Here is a 23784-nt window from a genome sequence, read left to right on the forward strand (position 1 = left end):
TGTATACACACTGTATACATTTATGGCTTAACACACAACATATGAAGATGAATCAGTTAATTAATCAGTTAATTGCTCAGACTGCCTACAGAGCTCAGCATTCTAAAACATTTACTCCATCCGTTTTCAAACTTTTTCTTGTCAGGGACCCCAAATAATATGAGCCCCGGGCAAGGAGTCCCTATTAAAAAATACACTGTATGCTTGCGAGACGCCTATTCCTGAGAACCGCATTGCAGCTACCAATGGTAACCCTGCAACTCTACACATGTTGCCATAAGGCTGAGAGGAATGTGCCATTTCATAGAAAATGTCTTGCTATTCTACACATTTAGCAATGACTTATGCCATGTTGTACGGTATCTGAGGGCTGGTCTCTGTCCAAGTATGTTTTGGTTGATGCCCCCCACCCCCCCACCCCTCCGCCACCCTCAGCACGTGCCTTGCCTTCCTGCTAGTAAAAGGGACAAATATGATATCCATTGGGGTTGCATTGAAAAATAGGAAGTTCAAGATTTTAACCTGCCATGTTCTTTAAGGATAGTTCAACCATTATAGAATTTAGAGAGGAACTGATTAGTGAAAACAAAAAACTGTTTGGAAACCTCTGTCTTAGTCAATCATCACTGTGGAGAAATAGCACCAGCTTTCATCGAGTTATCTTCATCAGACAGTAGTATGTAGCTAGGTATACCTAACTCCAGGAGTTGAACTACAATACTGTAGCTCAGAGGAGACGAGACAAAAACTCATAAAATGTTTGGATGAGTGTTCTGGTTTCAGTTCGTCATGTGATTTGAAAAGCAGTATTTCCGAGATTCATCTGGCTTTGTGCAACATAACATCCCCTGCAAAGAAGTGATTCAAATATATGTTGCAACGAGCTTTCTGCGTCCAAGATGCTGGTAAGAATCCCATCAATACTGAAATGAGCTTAGTGAGGTAAAGTCTGTCAGATGTACACACACAGCCCACATCCTCAAACTGTATGCAGTTACACCCACACACTCTCTAGTCAAACCTATGTCAGCTGTTTTGTTTACAACTCAGCAGTCTTCCATCCCATGGAATGCTGGCCATTTGTTTATGTTCATTTGTATTTTTAACTGGCAGCTGCAACTTTCTGCTGAATGACATGAAATGGGGTTTCAACATCCTAGTCCTACTTGACCTACTGTAATTACATATCATGATTTTACCTATTGCTAGCTTGTTAGTATATTAGCTGCCCTCAAAGATCACCCCTGTCTGTATGTCTGTCTGTCTGTCTGAGTGGTTCTGCCCTTGTCTGTGGTTACAGTGAATACCAACTAGACCTGTAAGGCTCATTGTGACTAGAGATCTAGTATGGACACCAAAAAGGAAGGACATTATAAATTAGATGTCAAGTTCACACATGTTAGATGGTGGAGAGGAAAGAAATACAGAGACGGCTGTGTAGAGGACCAAGATGACATGACAATATGTCAGGCTCATCCTTTAATACTGGACTTAACCACTACGGCCAAGCACCAAATGGCACCCTATTCCCACGGTAGTCAACTACCTTGACCACAAGGTCATGCGTGGCTCTGGTTGAGACGACCATAGCACACTGAATTAGCACAAGAGGAATCCATTTTTTTTATTGTAGACTGTATTGAAAGTGGTATCATGTTCTTCCCGCAAGGCAAGCTCTTTTTTAGCTCCTCTATTATACATATTTACAAGATATTACCGTAAACCCCCAATCAATCACACATACAGAAATAAAGAGCTTTGTTTTGTTCCAAGAACACATTAAGGGTTAAGTAAATAACAGAATCGTTGGACAGTTCAAACATACTGTCAAATAGATACAAATATACACATATGGAAAGGCTATAACAGCCTTCTGGCACAAAACTAATGCCATTTCTAGTCAGAAACCAAAGTCAGTATAAAAATATAGACAGAAAAAGGTATCTTGTACAAAATATTGACATTATGGCTCCCCGTTAGAATGTGCAAATCTTGGGTAGTTTAGTTTGATATTAGGTCATGAAATTTACTGGTTTGTAGGAGTCTTCATGATATACCTACAATAAAAAATCTGGCCTAATTTTTCATTCTAATTCCTTGAGTCCAGTTAGTTGATTTTGTACCAACCACTTCTGTCGCACCAACATTTGACAAAGGGGGAATGGGAGCTAGGTAATGTAGAATAGTACAGCATTAGTCTCAGTCAACTGAGACAAAACTCTGTGTCTTTGGAGGGTCAGTACTTATTAGTTCATTCAATACCTCCAGTAAAGTTTGTCTGGAACAGTCCTTTTCTCAATTCTGAGTCTGCAGATTCTCATGTCTGAATCAGTGTTCTGAGTCTAGAGTTTATAGAGGTCACATCCTCAGCTTCAACAGTTTATATCCTCATCTCCACCTCTTCGCTGTGCTCCAAGCTGTGTTCAGTGGTGCTAATCATAGATGCTGAGGGGCCCTGCGTGACTCCGAAGGGGGTGATGGCGGGGGAGCGGGCAGCTAGGGGTGACAGGGAGGGGGAGAAGCTGGGGGACATGGCTACAGAGGAGAGGGAGCCCTCGTGATTGATGGGAGATCTCCGTAGGGAGGACAGGTGGGGGAAGGAGGACCTCCCCATGGAGGGCTTAACGGGAGCAGGCTTCACCGGGACTGTCTTAGCCCCAGGGTGGGCTACGGAGGTGATGAGGGGCGGCGGGTCTATGCGAGGGGGTTTGGGGTCCACCTTGGCTTTCTGCTGGAACGGTCTACGAGGGTTTGGAGGGGCCGTCTCATCCTTTAACCTGGCTATCTCCGTGAAGACGTTGGCCAACGGTTGGAACTGGGGGCACCAGTTCAGCAGATAGTCCCAGTTATAACTCCCTCTTAGCTCCTCGTCACTGGCCACGATGGCTGTGAGGGAGCCATCCACAGCGGGTTTACCATCTTCTGGGAAGGCATAGTCTTTAGGGTGGGAGATGTTCAGCCCCCTACCCACCCCCAGATACCCTCCGCCATCCTCCCGATAGACAGGCACATGGCCGGCCAGCAGTGTCCCGCTGAGACTTGCCAGCTTCTTGGCCTTGAACCAGTGGTTGGCGTCCATGTTGGGCTCACCAGAGATGTCAGACAGCTGGTCGGCATCCTGCTGGATGCCGGAGTCTGGGCCGCGCGCCGAAATGTGCTCCTGCATGGATGAGGAGATGGACGACACGCGGGGATACTCGTTGATCATCCGGATTTCGTCGTCCTCTGCTGCCTCTGCATCGGCAGAGCCACGCCCGCTAGAGTGGGAGGGGTCTAGGGAGCCCCCCCGGGGGTAAGGCCCGCCCCCACTGCTCCCTGTCTGGTCAGCAGTGTACCCTGGCAAGGTCTGGTGGTAGATGCGGTCGTTCCGGTGGGTTCCGGTGACTTTAGTCTCCTCTAATTTGTGCAGCATGGTCCCGTGGCTGGGAGAGGGTTGAGCTCTGCAGCGACTCTGCTGCTCCATCCTCTTCCTCCTCTGCCTCACGCAGAACAGAGCCAGGGCCATGAAGATGAGGATGACAATGGCTCCAAGGGACACAGCGATCACACTGACCAGCAGCAGGTTCCTGTCTGATACCAATCCGAAAGAGGTGTGGGTCACATCGACTGTGAGGCGCGCAGTGGCCACACGGGACCTCTCTAGGGGGCTGTGGGCCGTCAGGTCAAGGGTCATCACACGGACCTCCCTCTTGGACCTGCTCAGGTGTCTAACATGGCTGTCCATCTTCAGTGAGACCACACCAGTCGAGGCGTTGACTTGGAAGTAAGGTGAGGGTTCAGCCAGGGAGTACAGCACGATCCCATCCACTCCCTCGTCCTCGTCTCTGGCCGTCACCTGACCAATGCTCTGACCCTTCTTTGCCCCCTCTGGAATCAGGAAGGAGAACTCTGAGTCGGTGAATACTGGGTCATATTCATCCTCCCCCGTCACGTACACCTGGACGGTCACCGTGGCCGAGAAGTTCCCAGCGTCCATGGCCAGGGCCACGAAGTTAAACACGTTTATTTTCTCAAAGTCAAAGGCAGAGCGAGTCCGGACCTCGCCTGATGTCTGGTTAACCAGGAAAGAGTCTTTCCCTTGTCCGGTCTGGTCCAGCATGTAGTACCTGAGTTGTTTAAAGGCTCCAGAGTCATGGTCTATGGCGTGCAGTATGGTAACCAGGGAGTTGTGAGGCTGGTTCTCTCTGATGCTAGCGGTGAGGACAGGCAGTGGGAAGTATGGTCTGTATTTGTTCATGCCCTTCACCTCCACAGTGACTGGAGCCAGTGCGTAGTGACCCTGACCATCTGACGCCTGCATGACGATCACAAGGGATTCCTAGCAGGATGGAGGAGAGAGATGGGTTTGAAGAGATATGGGGTTGTAGAGAGATGGGGTTTAAGAGAGATGGGTTTGAAGAGATATGGGGTTGTAGAGAGATGGGGTTTAAGAGAGATGGAGTGAGAGATGGGTTTGAAGAGATATGGGGTTGCATAGAGATGGGGTTTAAGAGAGATGGAGTGAGAGATGGGTTTGAAGAGATATGGGGTTTAAGAGAGATGGAGTGAGAGATGGGTTTGAAGAGATATGGGGTTGCATAGAGATGGGGTTTAAGAGAGATGGAGTGAGAGATGGGGTTGTAGAGAGATGGAGTGAGACATGGGGTTGTAGAGAGATGGGGTGAGAGATGAGTTCCAAGAGAGATGGAGAGAGAGATGGGGTTGTAGAAAGATTGAAAGGTGCATTTTTAGAGAAATGCATGAAAAGATTAACAGTGTCTTGTTGACAGCAGATTAAAACAGATTGGAGATTGGCAATAGACAGGTCAATCATTAACCAAAACAAAGGCGAACACCAGAAGTGGAAATAACACGGGGCCGATGGGGCATTGGCAGCAGCACAAGGGGATCCACGTTCCACCATATAGTTTCTTAATGATATACCAATTAACAAATATTACTTAGCACTATGTCAAAATGTATATATGATATAATAACATATACTGTTTGATTTCAGTGAATCCTGGCATTGATCATATAAAGCAATGTACAGAGTCTGTCTGTATACCCCCTTGCGGGCCCCTTGGCCTAATTTTTGTAATTTGATAAAAATAGTTTTGGTTTTAAACATCCTAATGTACCAAAAAAGCATAACATTCTTTATTGAAAATTATCATTGACAACTGTATGTCTGGTTTAGACTCTAGTAACTATCTATAGTTAAGTTACATTAAAAAAACAATGGACAGAAAATACACTTCAGGCGCCCTGAAACATAAGGAACGAAGGAAGTGTATTTGTATTATTATTTTTTTTTACTTACAGTTCTACATGGAATATACAAAACCATCTCCATCTGCATTTCCAGTGCCAAGCAAAGTTTTAACCGCTATTTACGTGCATGCATGAATGAGGCCTAACCAACCTCATTTTGCTTTGTATCGAGCGTGACATTGACAAAGCCAAAGTGGTCGGCAGATTTTCCAACGTGAAGCAGAGGAAGACGCTGTTTTAAAACCGGACCTTGATTAGTAAATAGTTTGTTCATCACCTTTGTGGGATTTTACTTCGTTCTGAGTGCGTGGAATTAATACTGTAAATGGATTAAATTACATTACAACATGGCTAAATCGGCTGAGCAGAGACAATCTGGTGATTTTTTGGTCTTTATTAATAGATCTTTATTTAGAGGAAATAAGTTGATATTATTACAGGCCCTCTTGATCATCACCTATCAGCACGTAGGGAAGACCATGTAGGGCAGAACATGTTGCCTACAGTATGTTTTGTATTGTACTTTTGCTTACACTGTCCCTGTTTTCTAGTGGTAGATCACTGTGTCTAGTTTTTCTATGAATCTCTGCCTATTTGTGTGCATAACAGGTGCTTTATGTGCCTCCGGCGATAAACGGTTGGTGTGTTGCTATCTGTGGTTTTGACTGCCTGAGGAGCTTTAAGACGCTGTTCACAGATTGATGTGTGTTCTCCTTCGTGGATTGAGCTTACAGAATGTTCTTAACTCTGTTACACTGGCAACCCGTATTAAATATAACAAAAAGAGAGCGCCCCACGAGAGTGCCCCCGCACCTCTCTGTGCTTAGAGTCAGGTTCCGCGGTTGGCGAACACCAAAGGCAACCCACTTTCCTACTTAAAGGTTCTGGTGGCATCTGGGAGTACTAGCCATGAACGTGCTGTGGTACCTGTCTATTGTTGTCTAGCGGTCTCTGCAGCGTGAGAGCTCCGGTCCACTGGTCCACCTTGAACAGGCCCGTTTCATCCCCAGAGGTTATCAGGTACTGCACTTCTCCTGCAGCTGAGGAGTCTGGGTCTGTTGCGGACAGACTGACGACCTCTGTTTCTGCTGCTGCTCCTTCATTCAGCACCACGCTGCAGGGTTCAAGGTTAAACAGCGTTTTAATGGTCACATAAAAAAAAATAGTTATCTGGTTCCCCAGTGAAAATCCATCAAGAACATTTAAAGCCTGCAGAGTGACCAAATACCTGTATTCTGCCCTGCTGAATGCTGGAGGGTTGTCGTTAGTGTCGGTTACACTAATCAGCACGCAGACAGCTGAGCTCCTTTGTGGAACACCGCGGTCCGACACGACAACTGTGAGGTTGTAACTGGATACTGTCTCAAAGTCCAGACCCTCGCCGGCCAACACCAGACTACCCACTGTCTGGAAACCTTGTCCCTCCAGAAAGCGCACGCTGCTCTCAATCTGGAAGGCGTTGCCTGTGTTGCCGCTAGCGATGGCAAAGTCGAAGCCACAGTTGTCTCGCGACGCATCACCGTCTGCCGCCTCCAGGGTCAAGATTGTGGCACCCGGGAGGCGGTCCTCCGGCACTGTGGCCCTGTACTCGGATTGGTGGAAGACTGGCGTGTTGTCATTCACGTCAGTCACCTGAACCTGAACAGTAGCGATCGTGGATAGGGCTGGTGTTCCCATGTCTCTTGCCTCTATGGTCACCAGGATAGAAGGGTTCTCAGAGTCAAACTCTGCCGTCTGGGTGAGGAACAGAGTACCGTTGCTGGGGTCGATGTAGAAGATGTCCCGGGTGGACGACGTAACTCTGTAGGTGATGTGGCCATTCTCTCCAGAGTCACGGTCCGTGGCTGTCACTGTGACCACTACACTACCAGCTGGGGAATGCTCAGCCAGGGTAACCTGGGAAACAGAACCACACAGGACCAGGTGTAGGCAGGGATGAATTCAGAATAGCCAAGAAAGGCTGGAGAGGCAGGCTAATGGTACCAAGGAACCTGGGTTAGTAAAACTGGCATCATAACTGATCTGCACATACACAGAAGAATGAAATGTACTTAAATGTGCCTTGTCTGTCAGGGCAACGATGCGTTAGAAACAGGAACAGAGATATTAACTGGCTGGTGGAGGGACAGTCTACCTGGTAAAGGTCCTGTGTGAATGTAGGCGCGTTGTCATTAACGTCCTCCACCAGTATGGTGAGGTTGGCTTCGGTCTGGTGTTGCGAGTCTGTTGCTCTGACGGTCAGAGTGTACCAGGTCCTCTCCTCGTAATCCAGAGGTCCAGTTAAGGACACTCCACCCCCGTAGCGGTGGATCCCAAACATGCCCTGGGACGACGGGTCCAGGTGGAGGGTATAGGAAAGGGCCGGCCCTGAATCCACATCATTTCCTGTCACCTGGGTGATCACTGAACCAACGAGAGTGTCTGAGGTTTGGGGGGGGGGGGGGTAGAGAGCACAACAGGTTTGTGTTAGATTATGATGTGGGAACTACATTACAGTCACAAGACCCCTTCCCATCTCACAACGTATCCTATTACTTCATGTTGCTTCACATGAATTTCTTTTTCAGACATCTGATTTAATTTTGGGGGAATTTGATATTTTATACAGGAAACTGTAGACATCAAATGTAGAGCAGGATATGAGCAGAGAGGAACTTGGCTTCACGGCGACTAATAAAGGGGCCTGTTTTATCACTGAGAGCTGCTGTTACTGCCAGAGAGAAGAGTAAGGATCAGTGATAAGATCACTGGACTAAAGAATTGTGTAACAAATGTCTGAGACAGTTGATAATGCATATACAGTACATCCCCTGGTCAAAGGAGTGTACACCGTAGTCAATAGGGGGACAGTTTAGCATACTTGGCTTCAAATACTATTCGAAATCATTCAAATACTCCATGAGTTATCCCGAAGAGCTAGATAGGAAGGGTTTCCACTTTTCCCACTATTTCATGGATTCTACTGAACCCGGAAGCTCAATTAAGATTTAAAATGATGTTTCAGTTCAGGCCTGTGGATTGTTGACTTACTCTCTGATACTGTGATCTCACGGGGCATGGGTATTGCAGGACTGTTATCGTTGAGGTCCACAATGATCACTGTCAGGGTTGCAGAGCCGGCCAATCGCGGCGTGCCCCGGTCTGTCGCTGTAACAACCAGCCTGGTGCCATGGTAACAAAGAAAAGAAACTGTCAGTTTGAATTTGCCTGGGTTTTCTTATCTTTTATGTTTCAACCTTTCATCTCCTGCTGTTTTGCATTACAACCTGTTGTAGCAAAGAGCATGAAAGAGATTAAAATACAGAAGAGACTGAACAGGAAAAGGCTATATCTGTATACTGCAAACAAAAGTTAGCCGGCTGAAGATTACCACATGGTGAATTGGTGGACATAAAATCAGGAGAATGTGAACATACATAAACACATGCATGCAAGCACAAACACAAACAAACACACACAAGTGTGCGCACACACACAAAACTTAATAACTATAGAAATGGCGACAAAAATTTTTTTCACCTTAAAGAACATTAGAACTCAAGCTAAAAAACATTTTCTAAATGGGGACCAAAATAATGTCAACATTAGTTGCATTTCCCTGGTTTCACACACACACTCACGGACACACACACACAGGTCGTGCAAGCCCTGGCCCTTACTTGGTTTGTGTCCAGATCTCTCTGTCCATAATAGCAGCTGTAGTGATGCTTCCTGTTAGCGGGTCAATCTTGAAATAGCCACTCAGAGACGATGACCTCAGGCTGTAGGTCACCTGACCGTTCTGGCCCTGGTCCAGGTCATCTGCCACAACCTGAATTGTACAGACAGGAAGTAACATGACAGAAAATGGTCAGAAAATGAAATCAAAGAAGTATTGTGATAACACAGTTTCATCCTTAAAACAAAGGTAACTTACGTTTTATGCTTGTCCATTTCTAATCTGTTTTATTGGACAGACCTACTTTGACTGTCATTGGAAGTTGTTCATTGTTTTAAATGTGTTTTTTTATGTTTTTATAAGCAATTAAACATAATAATAACAATAATAATCTGCCACCGCCTGGTGAAACTCATCTGACCAGAGTTCAGAGGTCAGACAGGAATTAAATCAAAGCAAAGAACAAATTCACAACAGCTGTGGACGAAACAGTAACAGAGCCTGGAGACTGATTCTGGACTTGGAACAGTTGGAAGAGTGAGTTTATTAAAAGGTTAGAAATGGCTTCATAGCACACAGCTGAGTCTATACGGTCAACAGGGTTGATGGAAAGACAGTGTAATGGACTGTGGACTTAGGAACAGATCAACCCTCAGAACACCACATCACCTAAACTATCCACATCTCCACTGTCTGGACCTGAACAACACTGCACTTCACCTACAGCCAAGCATAATACAGTGTAAGTGTGCGTGTGTGTGCAAATGTGTGTGTATGCATGTGTGTGCGTGTCTGTGCGTATGTGTGTGTCTGCATGTGTGTATCTGCGTGTGCGTGTGTGCGTATATGTGTCTGTGTATGTGTGTGTCTGCATGTGTGTGTGTGTGTGTGTGTGTCTCTGATGGCTCATCCTACCTGTATGATAGGGAAGTGATATCCCTGTGCCTCACGTATGTAGGCTACATAGTTGTGCAGCTGGAAGCGTGGCAGGTTGTCATTGATGTCTTGCAGGATCAGGTTGACAGCCATGAAGGAGCTAGAGGATGCAGTCTCAGCTTTTACCACTAGGCGGAGTCTTGGGGTCTCCTCATAGTCCAGCCCCAGAGAGCTTTGCACCCAGATCTCACCTGGTTAGAGCAACAACAAGAACATATCTCACCTGGTTGGAACAACAACTACAGATCCCTGGTGATGATGCCAGGTCTGTATTTTAGCCATATTCAGTCTTTTCGTCAGCACATGCAAGTCATGAATTCTGATCTGGTGACACTTGGCCAGCCAAGAACATTCTTCTTTATGACTTAAAAGCCCCCTGCTTTTGCTAGGGCAGTGTATCTGGGGTCATTGTCCTGCTAAATGATGCACTGTTTAATGGGTTTAGAAGCATTTGGTTCGTTATATCTGTGCAAATAAGATGTTTTGTACACTAGCAGTCACACCATCAATGAAGACAAGTGAGCCAGTTCCAGTTGTAACCATACACGCCCAAGTAAAAATAGCCAGTCTGCCATGTTTCCCAGAGCACCTAGTATACTCTGGATTTAAGGCTGTTATATGGGCGTTATAACCTGCCGCTCTGTTCTGGAGGCTTTGTTAACATCAAATGGGGGACAATGTTAAAAATGATTCATCCAGTATGGAAAAAACATGCAAATTAAAGCTGACAGTCTCCACTTAAGCCCTTCAGTAATTGTATAATTTAAAATCCAAAGGACTATAGAATACTGGTACAGAGAGTAAAAAAAAAATTCACTGTCCAAATACCCCCCCAGTGGCTCACCGGTGGAAGAGCTGATTCCAAAGGAGTTTAGGATGTTACCGCTGAAGATGCTGTAACTGATCCCATTACGGGATCCATCAGGATACTGGGCCTGAGTTTGGACCACGGCTGTACCTAAACAGATAGAACACACCTCGCTATCACACTGTTCCAAACACACTGTTCCAAACACACCTCATTATCACACTGTTCCAAACACACATCACTATCAAACTGTTCCAAACACACATCGCTATCACACTGTTCCAAACATACCTCATTATCACACTGTTCCAAACACACCTCACTATCACATTGTTTCAAACACGCACCTCACTATCACACTGTTCCTAACATACCTCACTATCACACTGTTCCAAACACACACCTCACTATCACACTGTTCCAAACACACAGCTCACTATGACACTGTTCCAAACACACCTCATTATCACATTGTTTTAAACACACCTCACTATGACACTGTTCCAAACACACCTCACTATCACACTGTTCCAAACACACACCTCACTATCACACTGTTCCAAACATGCACCTCGCTAACACATCGCTTCAAACACACACCTCACTATCACACTGTTCCAAACATACCTCACTATCACACTGTTCCAAACACACACCTCACTATCACACTGTTCCAAACACACACCTCACTATCACACTGTTCCAAACACACACCTCACTATCACACTGTTCTAAACAAACACCTCACTATCACACTGTTCCAAACACACACCTCACTATCACACTGTTCTAAACAAACACCTCACTATCACACTGTTCCAAACACACACCTCACTATCACACTGTTCCAAACACACACCTCACTATCACACTGTTCTAAACAAACACCTCACTATCACACTGTTCCAAACACACACCTCACTATCACACTGTTCTAAACACACCTCACTATCACACTGTCTCAAACACAATCTCGCTTTCACATTGTTCCAAACACACACCTCGAAATCACACTGTTCCAAACATTTACCTCACTGTCACATTTGTAACCACACGTCGCAGTCTCAAATATAAACATCTTAAACACAGCAAAAAAACACAAATTATCCCAAAAAGTATCCCAGACGAAGAAGAACAACCTTTAGCAGCATTCTCTTGCAGACTAACGTCTCGTGCATGGCGTGAGAAGCGGATCCCCCTGTAGGTTTGTTCTTTGATGTAGATGACCACCACCCCTAGAGAGGATTGGGCTGGGCTGCCCTGGTCCATTGCCTCTACAATCACAGTCCTCTGGCCCTGGGTCAGACCCTGCAGCTTCTCTGTAGCCTGAATTAATACAGGAATTATGTTTATGTCATAAAAGCCCCATCCCTTACAGTAGTTCTAACTAAATATATTAACTAGCTAACTAAACTACCTAACTAAACTATCTAAACTAACTAACATACTTTAGTATGATCCACAGTCCTGCCTGAAATGTGAATACAAACATATTCGCCTCTTTGGGTTACACACATTATGAGGCTATTCTAAGTATTTTCAGAGTAAACAAATGTGGGCTACAATACCTGTATCTCGCCAGTGAGAGAGTTAATGGTGAAGCCCTGCACAGGACTGGCAAAACGATAGAAAACCGAGCCGTTGGCCCCAAAGTCCCGGTCCTCAGCCCGCATAGTAGCCAGGACGCGGTGGGAGGAGATGCTAGATGAGAAGAACAAGATTAATTATTATTCGGCCTACATGGACGTTCAGCCAAAACCAGAAAGGCATACACCAGAAAGGCATAAACCAGAAAGGCATAAACCAGAAATGCATACACCACAAAGGCATACACCACAAAGGCATAAACCAGAAAGGCATACACCACAAAGGCATACACCACAAAGGCATACACCACAAAGGCATACACCAGAAAGGCATAAACCAGAAAGGCATACACCAGAAAGGCATACACCAGAAAGGCATAAACCAGAAAGGCATACACCAGAAAGGCATACACCAGAAAGGCATACACCAGAAAGGCATACACCAGAAAGGCATACACCACAAAGGCATACACCAGAAAGGCATACACCAGAAAGGCATACACCACAAAGGCATACACCAGAAAGGCATACACCAGAAAGGCATACACCAGAAAGGCATACACCACAAAGGCATACACCAGAAAGGCATACACCAGAAAGGCATACACCAGAAAGGCATACACCAGAAAGGCATGTATGAATATGAAGAGTTGGAGCAGAGTGTAGTCAAAGCAGCAACAGAGCAGTGCAGGGTTATGTGTGCTAAGAATGAATGGGATTCCAAACTGAAACCTTCTCTTCTACATTTTATCCTGGCCTGCCGCTCTAACCTGTAGGCTCCCTACCTGGAGGCTGAGATGTTGATGATCAGGGGGTCCTGGATGAAGAACGGCGCATTGTCATTCACGTCCTGAACATGCACAGAGACCGTGGCGGTGGCGTTGCGAGGGTCAGCTGGGGAGGAGTCTGTGGCACAGATATCAAAAGTGTAGGACGACGTTCGTTCGCGGTCGAGTGGAGCGGCCGTGATGACACGTCCGGTGTGCTGGTCGACCATGAACATGCCCTGGGAGCCACGCGTCAGGAAGTACAGCACCTGGGACAACAGATCACAGGAGATTATATCCCACATTTTAACTTTTTTGATTTGAACACTGCAAAAAGTATTTCTAATCAAGTTTATTTATCTTGTTTTCAGGTAAAAAATCTAAACATCCTTAAAATAAGCTAAAGTAGTGTTAAATAATATGTCTTGGTTTTAGAAAATTTCAAGTCATTTGTCTTGTTTCATTGGCAGATTATTTCACTTATTTCAAGCAAATATCTCATCTACAGTTTTTTAAATATTTTCTTTGCAGTGAAAAGGCCTTCTTGAACTTTTTGGAGGCTAATATAGATGCTTCCTGCACAATGTTTTTGTCGCAAAATGTCATAAAAGCGGCAAAGCGTTTTCCCCACGTTTGTCCAAGCCTTAGAAGGTCAGAATTAGGGATTACACAGTCAGTCCATTTACCTGGCTGTTAGAGCCTTCGTCCAGGTCGGTAGCTGTGACCTGCAGCACCAGAGAGCCAATAGGAAGGTCCTCACTCAGTTCAGTGGTGTAGCTGGAGCTGGTGAACCTGGGGCTGTGGTCGTTGACATCCAGGAGAGTTACCTCCACTATGGCCGTGCTGCTCAGTGGTGGAGATCCCCCATCGAGGGCTGTCACTGTCAGGCTGTACCTATCCCTGCGCTCCCTGTCCAGTGGCCAGGAGGTGGAGAGAACACCCGACTTCCTGTCCAAACGGAAGTCACCTGACGGGTCACCTCCTACAGGTGAAAGGGCGAGATGGATGATACCGAATATGAAGTTAAATCTTCCAACATTGAGATCAATGGATCGTTCACTCAAGTCGCCAATCTAACGTTACAGAATTTGACACCTGTGACGATCAAGTAGTTAGCGCTTACCTGTGATCTTGTAGGTAATATCTCCGCTGTCCAGAGCATCCAGGTCAGTAGCTCTGAGGGTGAACAGCTCAACAGGCTGCATGTTCTCAGGGACCTCCAGGCTGTGGTACAATCTGCTGAACACTGGGGCGTTGTCGTTCTCATCCAACACCTGGATCCTCACTGAAGCCCGAGCAAAGTTAGGGGGCATGCCACCGTCCCTGGCATACACTGAACAGAGACAAGATTAGGAATTAAACACAGTACATTTCTTGAAGAAAATTCAAGACAGAAAATAACATCCACATGACCACTAAACAACTAGCATATCCCATAAAACAGAACGATCAAAACATGGTTTGCTTGCAATGTAGGCTTGTTTATTTATCTACATTGTGAAGTAATAAAGCTGGGACATTTTATTTACATTTGAATCAGTTAGTGACTTACAGGAGCAGTTTTGGGTGACTGTATTGCTCAAGGACAGAAGGACAGATTTCTCACCGTGCCGACTCAGGAATTAAGTGTTGCAATCTTTTGGTTACTAGTTTGATGCTCTAAGGGCTTGTTTAGATAATGAGAGAATTAAACCCTAGATATACTTATCTTGGTTTGCATTATCATTTCCATAGTGTTTAAGACATACCATGCAGGATTGTGGCCGACAATCACGGAAAAATTCTGTGGGCGCACTTCACAGAAACTTGATACAGTTCTGACACAACTGTTTTCACAATTGCAAACCTCTGGGGGGCTCTATCAAAAATGTGCCGCACACCAACTCGGAAGACGGGTCTCAAGCTATGGATATCTGCAAGTTAACATGACAAAATAATCGACCATCTCAAATTCTTATTTGATATGTCTTGGAAGATGCAGTGTAACTTAAACTGCCCTAACTGCTTGGCAATATACTGCCCTTACTGCTTGGCAATATACTGCCCTTGTGTGGCAGATCAATTGTACCTCCATTATTAAAGAGTGTGGCAAGACCATCACACCTCAGTGTAGCAATTACCAGTCAGAGTCAACTGTTTTTGGGCCTTTTTCACAGAGACTTAGTTGTCAGGATTTGGGGTTTCGGAAGAGTTGTTAGAGTTGTTATGGTCAGTTAGCTACCTGTCAGTGAGTATTGTCCCTGTGTTTCTCGGTCAAGGGTTTTAGTGGTGGTTATGACACCTGTGACTGGGTGGATGCTGAAGCCCTCCTCAGAGAGGCCTCCATATGTCACCTGACCGTTGGTCCCTGGAGAGACAGGAAGAGGAGAGACAGGAAGAGGAGAGACAGGAAGAGAACAAACATGAAGTCAAAACACAAAGCCATCTCCCAGCAGACTCCTTCACCGCCCCCCCCCCACACTAATCCTTCAGTGATCAGAAGATCTGAAGGCTCTAGATGTTGCTTCCACTTTACAGGTATGCAAACATCAAAGGGTTGGGGCAGAGGCATTGGACAGGAAACGGACACCACTTTCCAAAGAGTGCGGGGCCCCCAGAGGCCTAACCTATTCAATCATGTTATACTCTGAACCTTCTCTGCCATCAGACCCTGAAGACAAAGCTGAGATGTGAAAATCAATATTTGCCAAAATACACTATGTACTGTTCTCACGAAAAACAGCAAACACAACGGCGTTGATGATTTTATTTGTTTGTAGTAGGATTAGCTGTGGAAGAGGTGGGTAGAGATGCCTGGGCAGGGCAGAGCCTGATAGTGTGTCTGTGTGTGTGTGTCTGTGTCTGTGTATGTGTGTGTTATAGCGTGCTAAAAGACCCTGGCACCATCACCTGTTTACTTCACTAATCACCCTGGAGAGAAACTTTATAATCCTTCTGGTTTATGTGCTCCTGACTAACACCAGGAGAATGTGAATACACTCACACACACACACACACACACACCACCCCTTGGTACAGTCTTCAATTAAAACCAACTGTTAATGGCCGTGCTGGTGATGTGAACATGTGTTTAACAGATGGAGGATATGTACTCAACCTCCATTTCTATATAATGTTTTACCTTTGACCAGTATTGACAGGCTAGTCAGTGGTCCCTTGTTGTACCCTTGTTAGTTTAGGGAACGCTTGGCAAATCGATGGGGATATTTTCCAGCCTCTGTGATTATTTTTTAAATGTCAACTGACATTTACATTTGCTCTTGAGGAGTATATATTTTTCTGAAAATGTTCTCATCTTGACGACCAATTTGGCCTTAGAAGGTAATGTACTCTTATAATCTCCACCTGACGCAGCTAGAAGACGACTGGACAAACCTTTGAATCCGCTGCATCTCTCAAGGTTTGTGTGAAAATTCAACTGCTGATGTAAAAAGGCCTTTATAAAACAAACTATATTGATTGGTTGGTCAAAATCATGCACTATCAAGGGGTGCTAGTGATTTGGGACCTGGGGGTGCTAGTGATTTAGGACCTGGGGGTGCTAGTGATTTGGGACCTGCCTGTAGTAATGAAAAAGCTTCTGCTAAGTCATTGTGTTCTGTTTAAGAAAACCAACATGATTGCAAATATTTAAAAGAATTGTCACACATACACAAACACACACACACACACACCTTGGTCGAGGTCTGAAGCCGACACCACCAGAACAGTGGTTCCTGCAGGTTGGTTCTCTGTTATCTGAGCTTGGTACTGGTTCTCATGGAACCAGGGACTCTCGTCGTTCACATCGATGACCTGGACAGACAGCAGTTGGCTGGATGAGAGCGCTGGAACCCCGTGGTCCTGCGCTACGATGGTCAGGTTGAACAGGTCTTGCTCCTCCCTGTCGATGGGCTTCACAATGGAGAGGGAACCTGGGGGCAGAGAGGAGAGGTGTGGGATGAGAACAGATTGGACTAGTTACTAAATGAGGACAGAGTCTGGAAGCAGGTTACCGGACCGGCCAAAAGCAGTGGACTTGGGACACGGAAAACTCAGCCAGTCCTTCTCCTTACCATAATGTCACACTCTGTGAAAGGTCCCTGTTCTCTCAAGTCCAGCACCACTCGACTAGTTTCAAATGTCAACACCAGAACACTGACACACACACACACACACACACACACACTCTTGCATCTGTGCATGAGTGTGTTTGTGTGTTTACAGCGTGTGCGTGGGTGTATCTTTTCCCCAGCCCAGGAAGAAAGCGAACACCAAAGTACCCCGACCTCAGACTGCTGGGATCCATTAGGAGTGGCATCAGAACCACACGTACGTATTTGACTCAGACCATGATAACACACATCCACCTACAAACACCCAGTATACACACACACCCACATATATACACACTTTTTGCATCTGGTCTTTTGGGCTTTGTTGTGGTGCGTGAGACACGCATTGACCCTGGCTCCACCCCTCCACCAGTCAGGGCCTGAGGAAGTGTGTGAGTGAGTTTGCGTGTGTGCGGTTGTTTTACTATACTTGTGAGCACCAAAAGTATAGCAAACCATGGAAAACTCAGGCTATTTAAAAAATGTCAACCCTTAATCCCTTTATATGGTTAGAATAAGGGTTGCGGCCAGAGGTGAGGTACAGGGTTTTATGTTTCAGTGAAGGGTTAAGGTTAGGAATTAAGAAAATGGTAATCAATTGTTGGTCCTCACAGGTAAAGTGAAACTAACTACCGTGTGTGTGTGTGTGTGTGTGTGAGTTCATCTTGAGCTGGTTCCAGAAATGTAGGTCATTAGTCAGTATAATGACAGTGGACCTGTTCTCCTGCCTGAGCCAGGCTCTATGATGACAGGAGAAATGCCTCCATCTCTCCACCTCCTGTTTTGGTTATGTTGCTTTTGCTAAACCCTTCTCAACAGAGGGCAGTGTAGAGGAAGCCCAATGAAGCCCAGGGTACGTCGTAAGCCTTTTGGGTGGAGGATAGGAGTCTCCTTATTCTCTAATTTATGTTCTTTCCCCCCACGCCAGGCTCAATGGAAATATTAAATCATCAAATTATACTTATGTGTGGAGAGCCCCTGACCCCAGGTCCAGTCAACTCCTGGACTAAGTCTCTCCATTTGTGATGTTTGGTCTGGGACACTGGCCCTGAAAGCTTTTCATTATTATTATCAACTTGTGAAAGACGTCAACATTCCCTAGATTAATTAGGTAAAAAACTGTTGGAGTCACACAGGGTGTGTAAATGGTTTATGAAAAAGGGCTTTGTGTGTTCTTTCTAGATACTTTCAGTTTTTTGCATACTGTAGGCATTGTGAGAAATACTAAGCTTGCTGATAGAGGCCAATTCCCTATTCGATAGAAAGCATTCTTAAAGCAGTATTTTCCAAACGTGAGAGGATCAAAACTGCCTGTAAAACCACAACCTAACGTAGCAGGTGTCTCACCTGAGACTGAATCCCTACATACTTGTCTTCAGAAGAAATATTCACATCACATAAGGTTGGCATCAAAGGCTGTGTCTGTAGAGCTTTACCCGAACTTCTACTTCCTGGTAAAACTATAAACCGATATGTCGCCATAATCAAAAACATATAGTCAAAGGATCCACGGTTTGACCATTTTAAAACTCCATATATTTGCACAGCAGATATCAACATCTAAGGACTTAGACCTACAGGATACAGAATCCTTAGAACAGTGCCTGCTCTACTATGACTACAGTACCTATGCCTAAGAGACTGGAATTGGTAACATCCTAAATGAAACTTTTCACATGACTTTCCTCCCATCCTACTTTCTTCCTCTTCCTCCTTCTCCTCCCACGACTCCTGTCTCTTTCTCCCCCTTCTGGTTCCCCATGTGTTATCAGTGACCATAGTGGGATCACAAAGGAGTCAAAGGAGCTGAAACTATTCCAGCCACTAACTCTGACCATATTAAAAGCTCTGGGGCAAGTCTTCTCATAGTGTACGAAGATACACAGAGAAAAACAACAAACCGAAAAAAACTTAAAACAGAACCAACACGGCCCCACAGAGTTACCCCCACCTCCTCCCCTCCACTCTTTGCCTCACTTTCTCTTTGACTGTTGCGGCTCATTTTAAAGCATGAAATTGAAATGTAGTCAGTGCCGTGCCCTCTCTCTCCTCCTCTGCTCCCAGGGCCGGGTAATGAGAAGGATAGGGGAGCTCTAATCTCAGCGCAGCACGGAAGGCCTGGTGTGTGTGTGTGTGTGTCAGTGAGGATGTGTGTTTGTCCGTGAGTGTGTGTGATCTCAGCGCAGCACGGCAGGGCCTGGTGTGTGTGTGTGTCAGTGAGGATGTGTGTTTGTCCGTGAGTGTGTGTGATCTCAGCGCAGCACGGCAGGGCCTGGTGTGTGTGTGTCAGTGAGGATGTGTGTTTGTCCGTGAGTGTGTGTGATCTCAGCGCAGCACGGCAGGGCCTGGCCATTGCGTGTCTAGCTGCGTGTGTTTACTGCCAGCCTCTCCCTGCCGAGGCATTCTGCTGTGGAAAAAGTCATTAAAGTGCGGCCAGATTGCTGGGTCGCTACTTCCAGCCGTGGTGGTTGCTACAGCAGCAGCGTTGGTGGTTAGTGCTCAGGTAAAGACCTACTGCAATGAACTTGGGTGACTTTGCTAACGCTGATTCGTCTCTCACGCGACATCTCACGCCTCCTGGTTTATACTGCTTTAAACGTGATGACATCTGATTATAGGCTGAACCTTATGAGATTCTCTCACAGAACCGACCACATATGAGCCGGTACTTTGTGGTGGTACCAACGCTCTTCTGACATCACACCATGTATTTACAGCACAGCTAGCAACGACTTAATTGCTCTCGTGAGACTATAACGAATGCTGCTGTTAGTGACCGGGTTTGAACCCGCCAGTCTGCATGCTACACAGACGTGTTGTCCCACTGTGCTAAAGCCTCGTCATTAGCTTAGCGTGCTAACACAAGTCTTTGTGTCTCAGACAAAGTGACATACTTTGATCGTGTTAGGGCTTCTTAAAATGCCTTACCAGTGTTAGGATTGAGGCTGAACATCCCTCCAGCGTTGCCAGTCTCAATGCGATAGCTGACCTGTCTGTTCTCGCCCTGGTCAGCGTCTTGAGCCACGACGTAGAGAACTACGAAGCCTACTGGCTGGTCCTCCATGACACTGACAGCAGAGGGTGAGCTAAACACCGGAGCATTGTCATTCTCATCAGTCACAAACACCCTGGCCGTTACCGTGCCCCAGCGCCGCTGGCTGGCGTTCAGGGCACAGTCTGTCGCCTGGACAACCAAGATGAGGGAGGAAGTGACCTCGTGGTCCAGTTCCTGCGCCAGGGTCAGGACGCCAGTGGAAGCGTCAAGGTTCAAGAGGTCGGGGAGGTCAGGGTACTGGAACAGCAGAGAATATAACACAAATATATTAGTCCCCCGCCAGAAACTGGCGTAATACCCTGAAAAATGAATATAACCAAACTGTTTTAGTCAAAGACACTACAACAGAGGACAACAGGATATAACCACAGATTGATTCATAGGAATATTTCCAATGAGTTAAGGAAATGCCAGGGAGTTCATCTTCAATATTCACGACAGGTCAAGAAATAAAACAATCATCCTTGTACTGATTTGCTTCTCTAACACGTTGAATCCTCAACTAACTCCCAAAACGTACCTGGCGCAGGATGGAGTACGTCAATAGGCTGTTGGGTCCCGAACCGTCCAGGTCTAATGCCTGGAAAGTGTAAAAGGAGGTCCCAGGCTCCAAGTTCTCAGGAATCACCATGGTGACTGGATCCTGCGGGAAGCGGGGCGTGTGGTCGTTGCTGTCCTCCACCTTGATGTCCAGCTGCACCAGGTGGCTGCTGGGTAACGGGGTGGAGAAGTCATCCACCTCTATCTGTAGCGTGTAGCGGGCTGAACGTTCATAGTCCAGCTCCCTCGTCAGGTACACATCACCTGTCTGACGGTCCACCATGAATGTTCCATCTCGGTCCGACTTCACCACCGTGTAGGTCACCTGACCAACGTCGGGGAGCTTGAAACCATCATGAGACCTCACAGAGCCAATCACAGAGCCCGGTTTGGCCTCCTCCATCGAGTTGAAAGATAGGAAGAGGGAGCTTTCTTTGGAAGGAGCTTTACTTGCACTCAGGACCTATGGACAGTCAGATGGTGATATGAGAAACGTACATTGTCAAAAACATTGATGTTCAAAGTATGCAGATGGCTGACTAAGAGCCTATCTAGATTAATACAATTGTCATGAAAACAATTCAATTGAAACCATTTAAATGAACAGAGGCACACGCAGCGCTTTGGTCAGACCACTCACATGGAAGGCACATAAACTCACGGACACATTTGCTTACAAGGTAACTAACACAAGGTAACTAACACGGTACTCTCCATCAAACAACATCGGGTCGGAAAGGTGTCTGATGTTACCTTGGAAGATGACGTGCGACAATGCACCTTTACATCCGTCACACCATAAAAATGTTTTATCTCAGTGTGCAAATCAAGCAAAAAGTATTGATCAAAAAGTTGATCAAACATTTATCCGAATGAAACTATTGTAGAGTAAACACTCTTAATCCCCGTGATTAATTGCCAGAGTTGGCCGGCAACTTACAACTGGGATCTTCAAACAATCTACTAAGTGTTGAGGAGTAATATTAGTAGCGTGACCCTTAGTCACATCAATACAAGCACGAGTCTAGTGGCAGTTGGAGTTAAATACTGAAAATCTGTAACAAAAACTCTAAGCTAATTACGTTCAATCTGATAGGTGCTAATCACGTTTAATCTGATTGGCATGTGACTGGTAGTGAAAATAATAAGGGATAAAAGACATAAACATAATCAGAAAAGGAAATTGTAGGAGCGTTGCAATTTCACTGTAGTGCAGTTGGCTCGTTCCGAGTCTACAGTACTAGACTTTAGCCCTCGGTGACCAGAGTAACTTCAAAGCCTGTAGATTTGACGCCTTGCTCCCTTTGTATGGAAACAAGCACCATAAGTTACACATATGGCACATTGTTCTAATAACCTTCTAGGACACCTTGTTCTAATAAGCCTGTTTTTCAGCTCAGCTCTGAGCAGGGGGTGGAATCACAGGGTTTAAATAGCTGAGAGACAGAGAGTGAGTGAGTGAGAGAACGAGAGCGCGAGAGTTAAGCTAGCGTCACGTGCTTGTTGGATATATGAACTGGGAAGCCTAACATTGTGTTCAAGAACTTTTGAAGTCTGAAAGATTCTTTAAACCAAAGGATTTTTGACCCATCCTGTAATTGTTGTTTTCTGTGTTTCCCACATTAATAATTCTAGCTAAATTAGCCACCGGTAATTTGGAGCATCTGCCTCAAACCAATAGAAATAGATACAGAGAGAATCAGATAAACAGTTTTGCGCACTCATCCAGTTTTCACCTCAAACTAATTCTTGTTTATACTTAATTCAAATCAGCCTAAAATGGCTCCCCATAAACCACAACGTGACACTATACAGCCCACTCTGTTGGCCGCCACTAAACAACCCATTAGTCCTGATGAAACATACTATGACAATCTGTTAATTAACTCCACATTAGCCTTCGAATTGAAGGTCGACCAGCATTCCAACTCAGAATTGCAGTGAGGTCATATCCTGTTCCTACTAGCGTAGTTGTGTTGGACGGCGCGAGGGTCTTAAACGATGACGTGATAGAGACGCGTCAACAGACAAGAACAACACAGCCCAATTTAATCCTGCTACACACTAATTATTTCTCACATTCTTTATGTCAAAACAGGAGAAACGAGGGAAAGAACAGGGAGAAGGAAGGATGGAAAAGAAGAAAAGAAGAAACACTGGGAGTGCTGTTTTACTGCAGCCATTACAAGATTCTTCTATTTTCCTGGAACCTAAAAGCCTCTGGGTCTGTGCTCCAAATGGCACCCTACTCTACCAGCCAGGGCCCATTAGGTTCTGTAGGGCTCTGTATAGGGAATAGCTGGGACACATCCTGAATTTACAGCTACAAAGTTCCTTCCATTGTGCCTGCCTGGCCAGGTGGGTCGGTATTCAGTTGAACATTAAATACTAACTTAATCAGCGTGACTGGTGTGTTTTACTTTGGTATATATGGCTGGGCCTACTGTATCAAAAGTTCTGATGTCATGACCTTGATCAGAGGACCGGAGCATGAAAAGGAATCAGAGAAGGTTGTCAGAACACAGCCTGACACGCCTGCCAGCGTCTGACTTCCAGGTCCAGAGATACATACATATGCATGTATACATGTGTAGGAGGGACCTCACCTGTATGTCTAAGACACAGGCAGCGCTGTGAGAAGGCTGTCCCCGGTCCGTAGCTGTCACAGTGAGGCTGTACTCTGCTCTATCAGAGCGACTCAAAGGAGAAGAAGAGCGCAGTTCCCCTGTGGTGGGATTCAGAGAGAAACGTTCCACTCTGGGACCTGGAAGGAAGGAGGGGAGTTAGACGTCCAGCAACGAATTGTCGTGGAACCATGCCTGAATAATCACGGACACTCATCAAAAGCATATGGCGAATCATTCATCATTCAATCACACACAAAAGATCATCCCGCCCGCCAAGCCTCCCTCACCTGACATGGAGAAGTGTATTGTTCCATTTTCCCCCTCGTCAGGGTCCTTGGCCTGTACTGTCCCGATCAAGAAACCAGACACCTGGCCCTCCATCACCTAGAGAGGGAGACCGTGATGTCAAACAGTCCCTTTGTTTTCCTACCCAGGTGGATCACTGACATTTATATCATGT

General features: G+C 45.8%; 1 protein-coding gene across 1 annotated transcript in view; it reads right to left on the reverse strand.

The window, feature by feature from the left end:
* Nucleotides 1-440: 440 nt before the first annotated feature.
* Nucleotides 441-23784, reverse strand: part of dchs1a (dachsous cadherin-related 1a) — a 126924-nt gene continuing 103580 nt past the window's right edge. Inside the window, exons 10-28 of the mRNA XM_010870521.4 lie at nt 23612-23708; nt 23304-23461; nt 20678-21160; nt 20031-20394; nt 16683-16922; nt 15230-15355; nt 14132-14341; nt 13695-13990; nt 13027-13277; nt 12224-12356; nt 11795-11981; nt 10692-10805; nt 9827-10038; nt 8913-9064; nt 8284-8414; nt 7388-7674; nt 6482-7149; nt 6181-6367; nt 441-4318 (exon numbers count right to left, since the gene is read on the reverse strand). Of these exons, the coding sequence (XP_010868823.3) occupies nt 2381-4318; nt 6181-6367; nt 6482-7149; nt 7388-7674; nt 8284-8414; nt 8913-9064; nt 9827-10038; nt 10692-10805; nt 11795-11981; nt 12224-12356; nt 13027-13277; nt 13695-13990; nt 14132-14341; nt 15230-15355; nt 16683-16922; nt 20031-20394; nt 20678-21160; nt 23304-23461; nt 23612-23708 (6234 nt within the window). The 3' untranslated portion in view covers nt 441-2380. The remainder of the gene's footprint in view (nt 4319-6180; nt 6368-6481; nt 7150-7387; nt 7675-8283; nt 8415-8912; nt 9065-9826; nt 10039-10691; nt 10806-11794; nt 11982-12223; nt 12357-13026; nt 13278-13694; nt 13991-14131; nt 14342-15229; nt 15356-16682; nt 16923-20030; nt 20395-20677; nt 21161-23303; nt 23462-23611; nt 23709-23784) is intronic.

Source organism: Esox lucius, chromosome 1 (assembly GCF_011004845.1).
Source record: "Esox lucius isolate fEsoLuc1 chromosome 1, fEsoLuc1.pri, whole genome shotgun sequence".
Classification (NCBI taxonomy): Eukaryota; Metazoa; Chordata; class Actinopteri; order Esociformes; family Esocidae; genus Esox; species Esox lucius.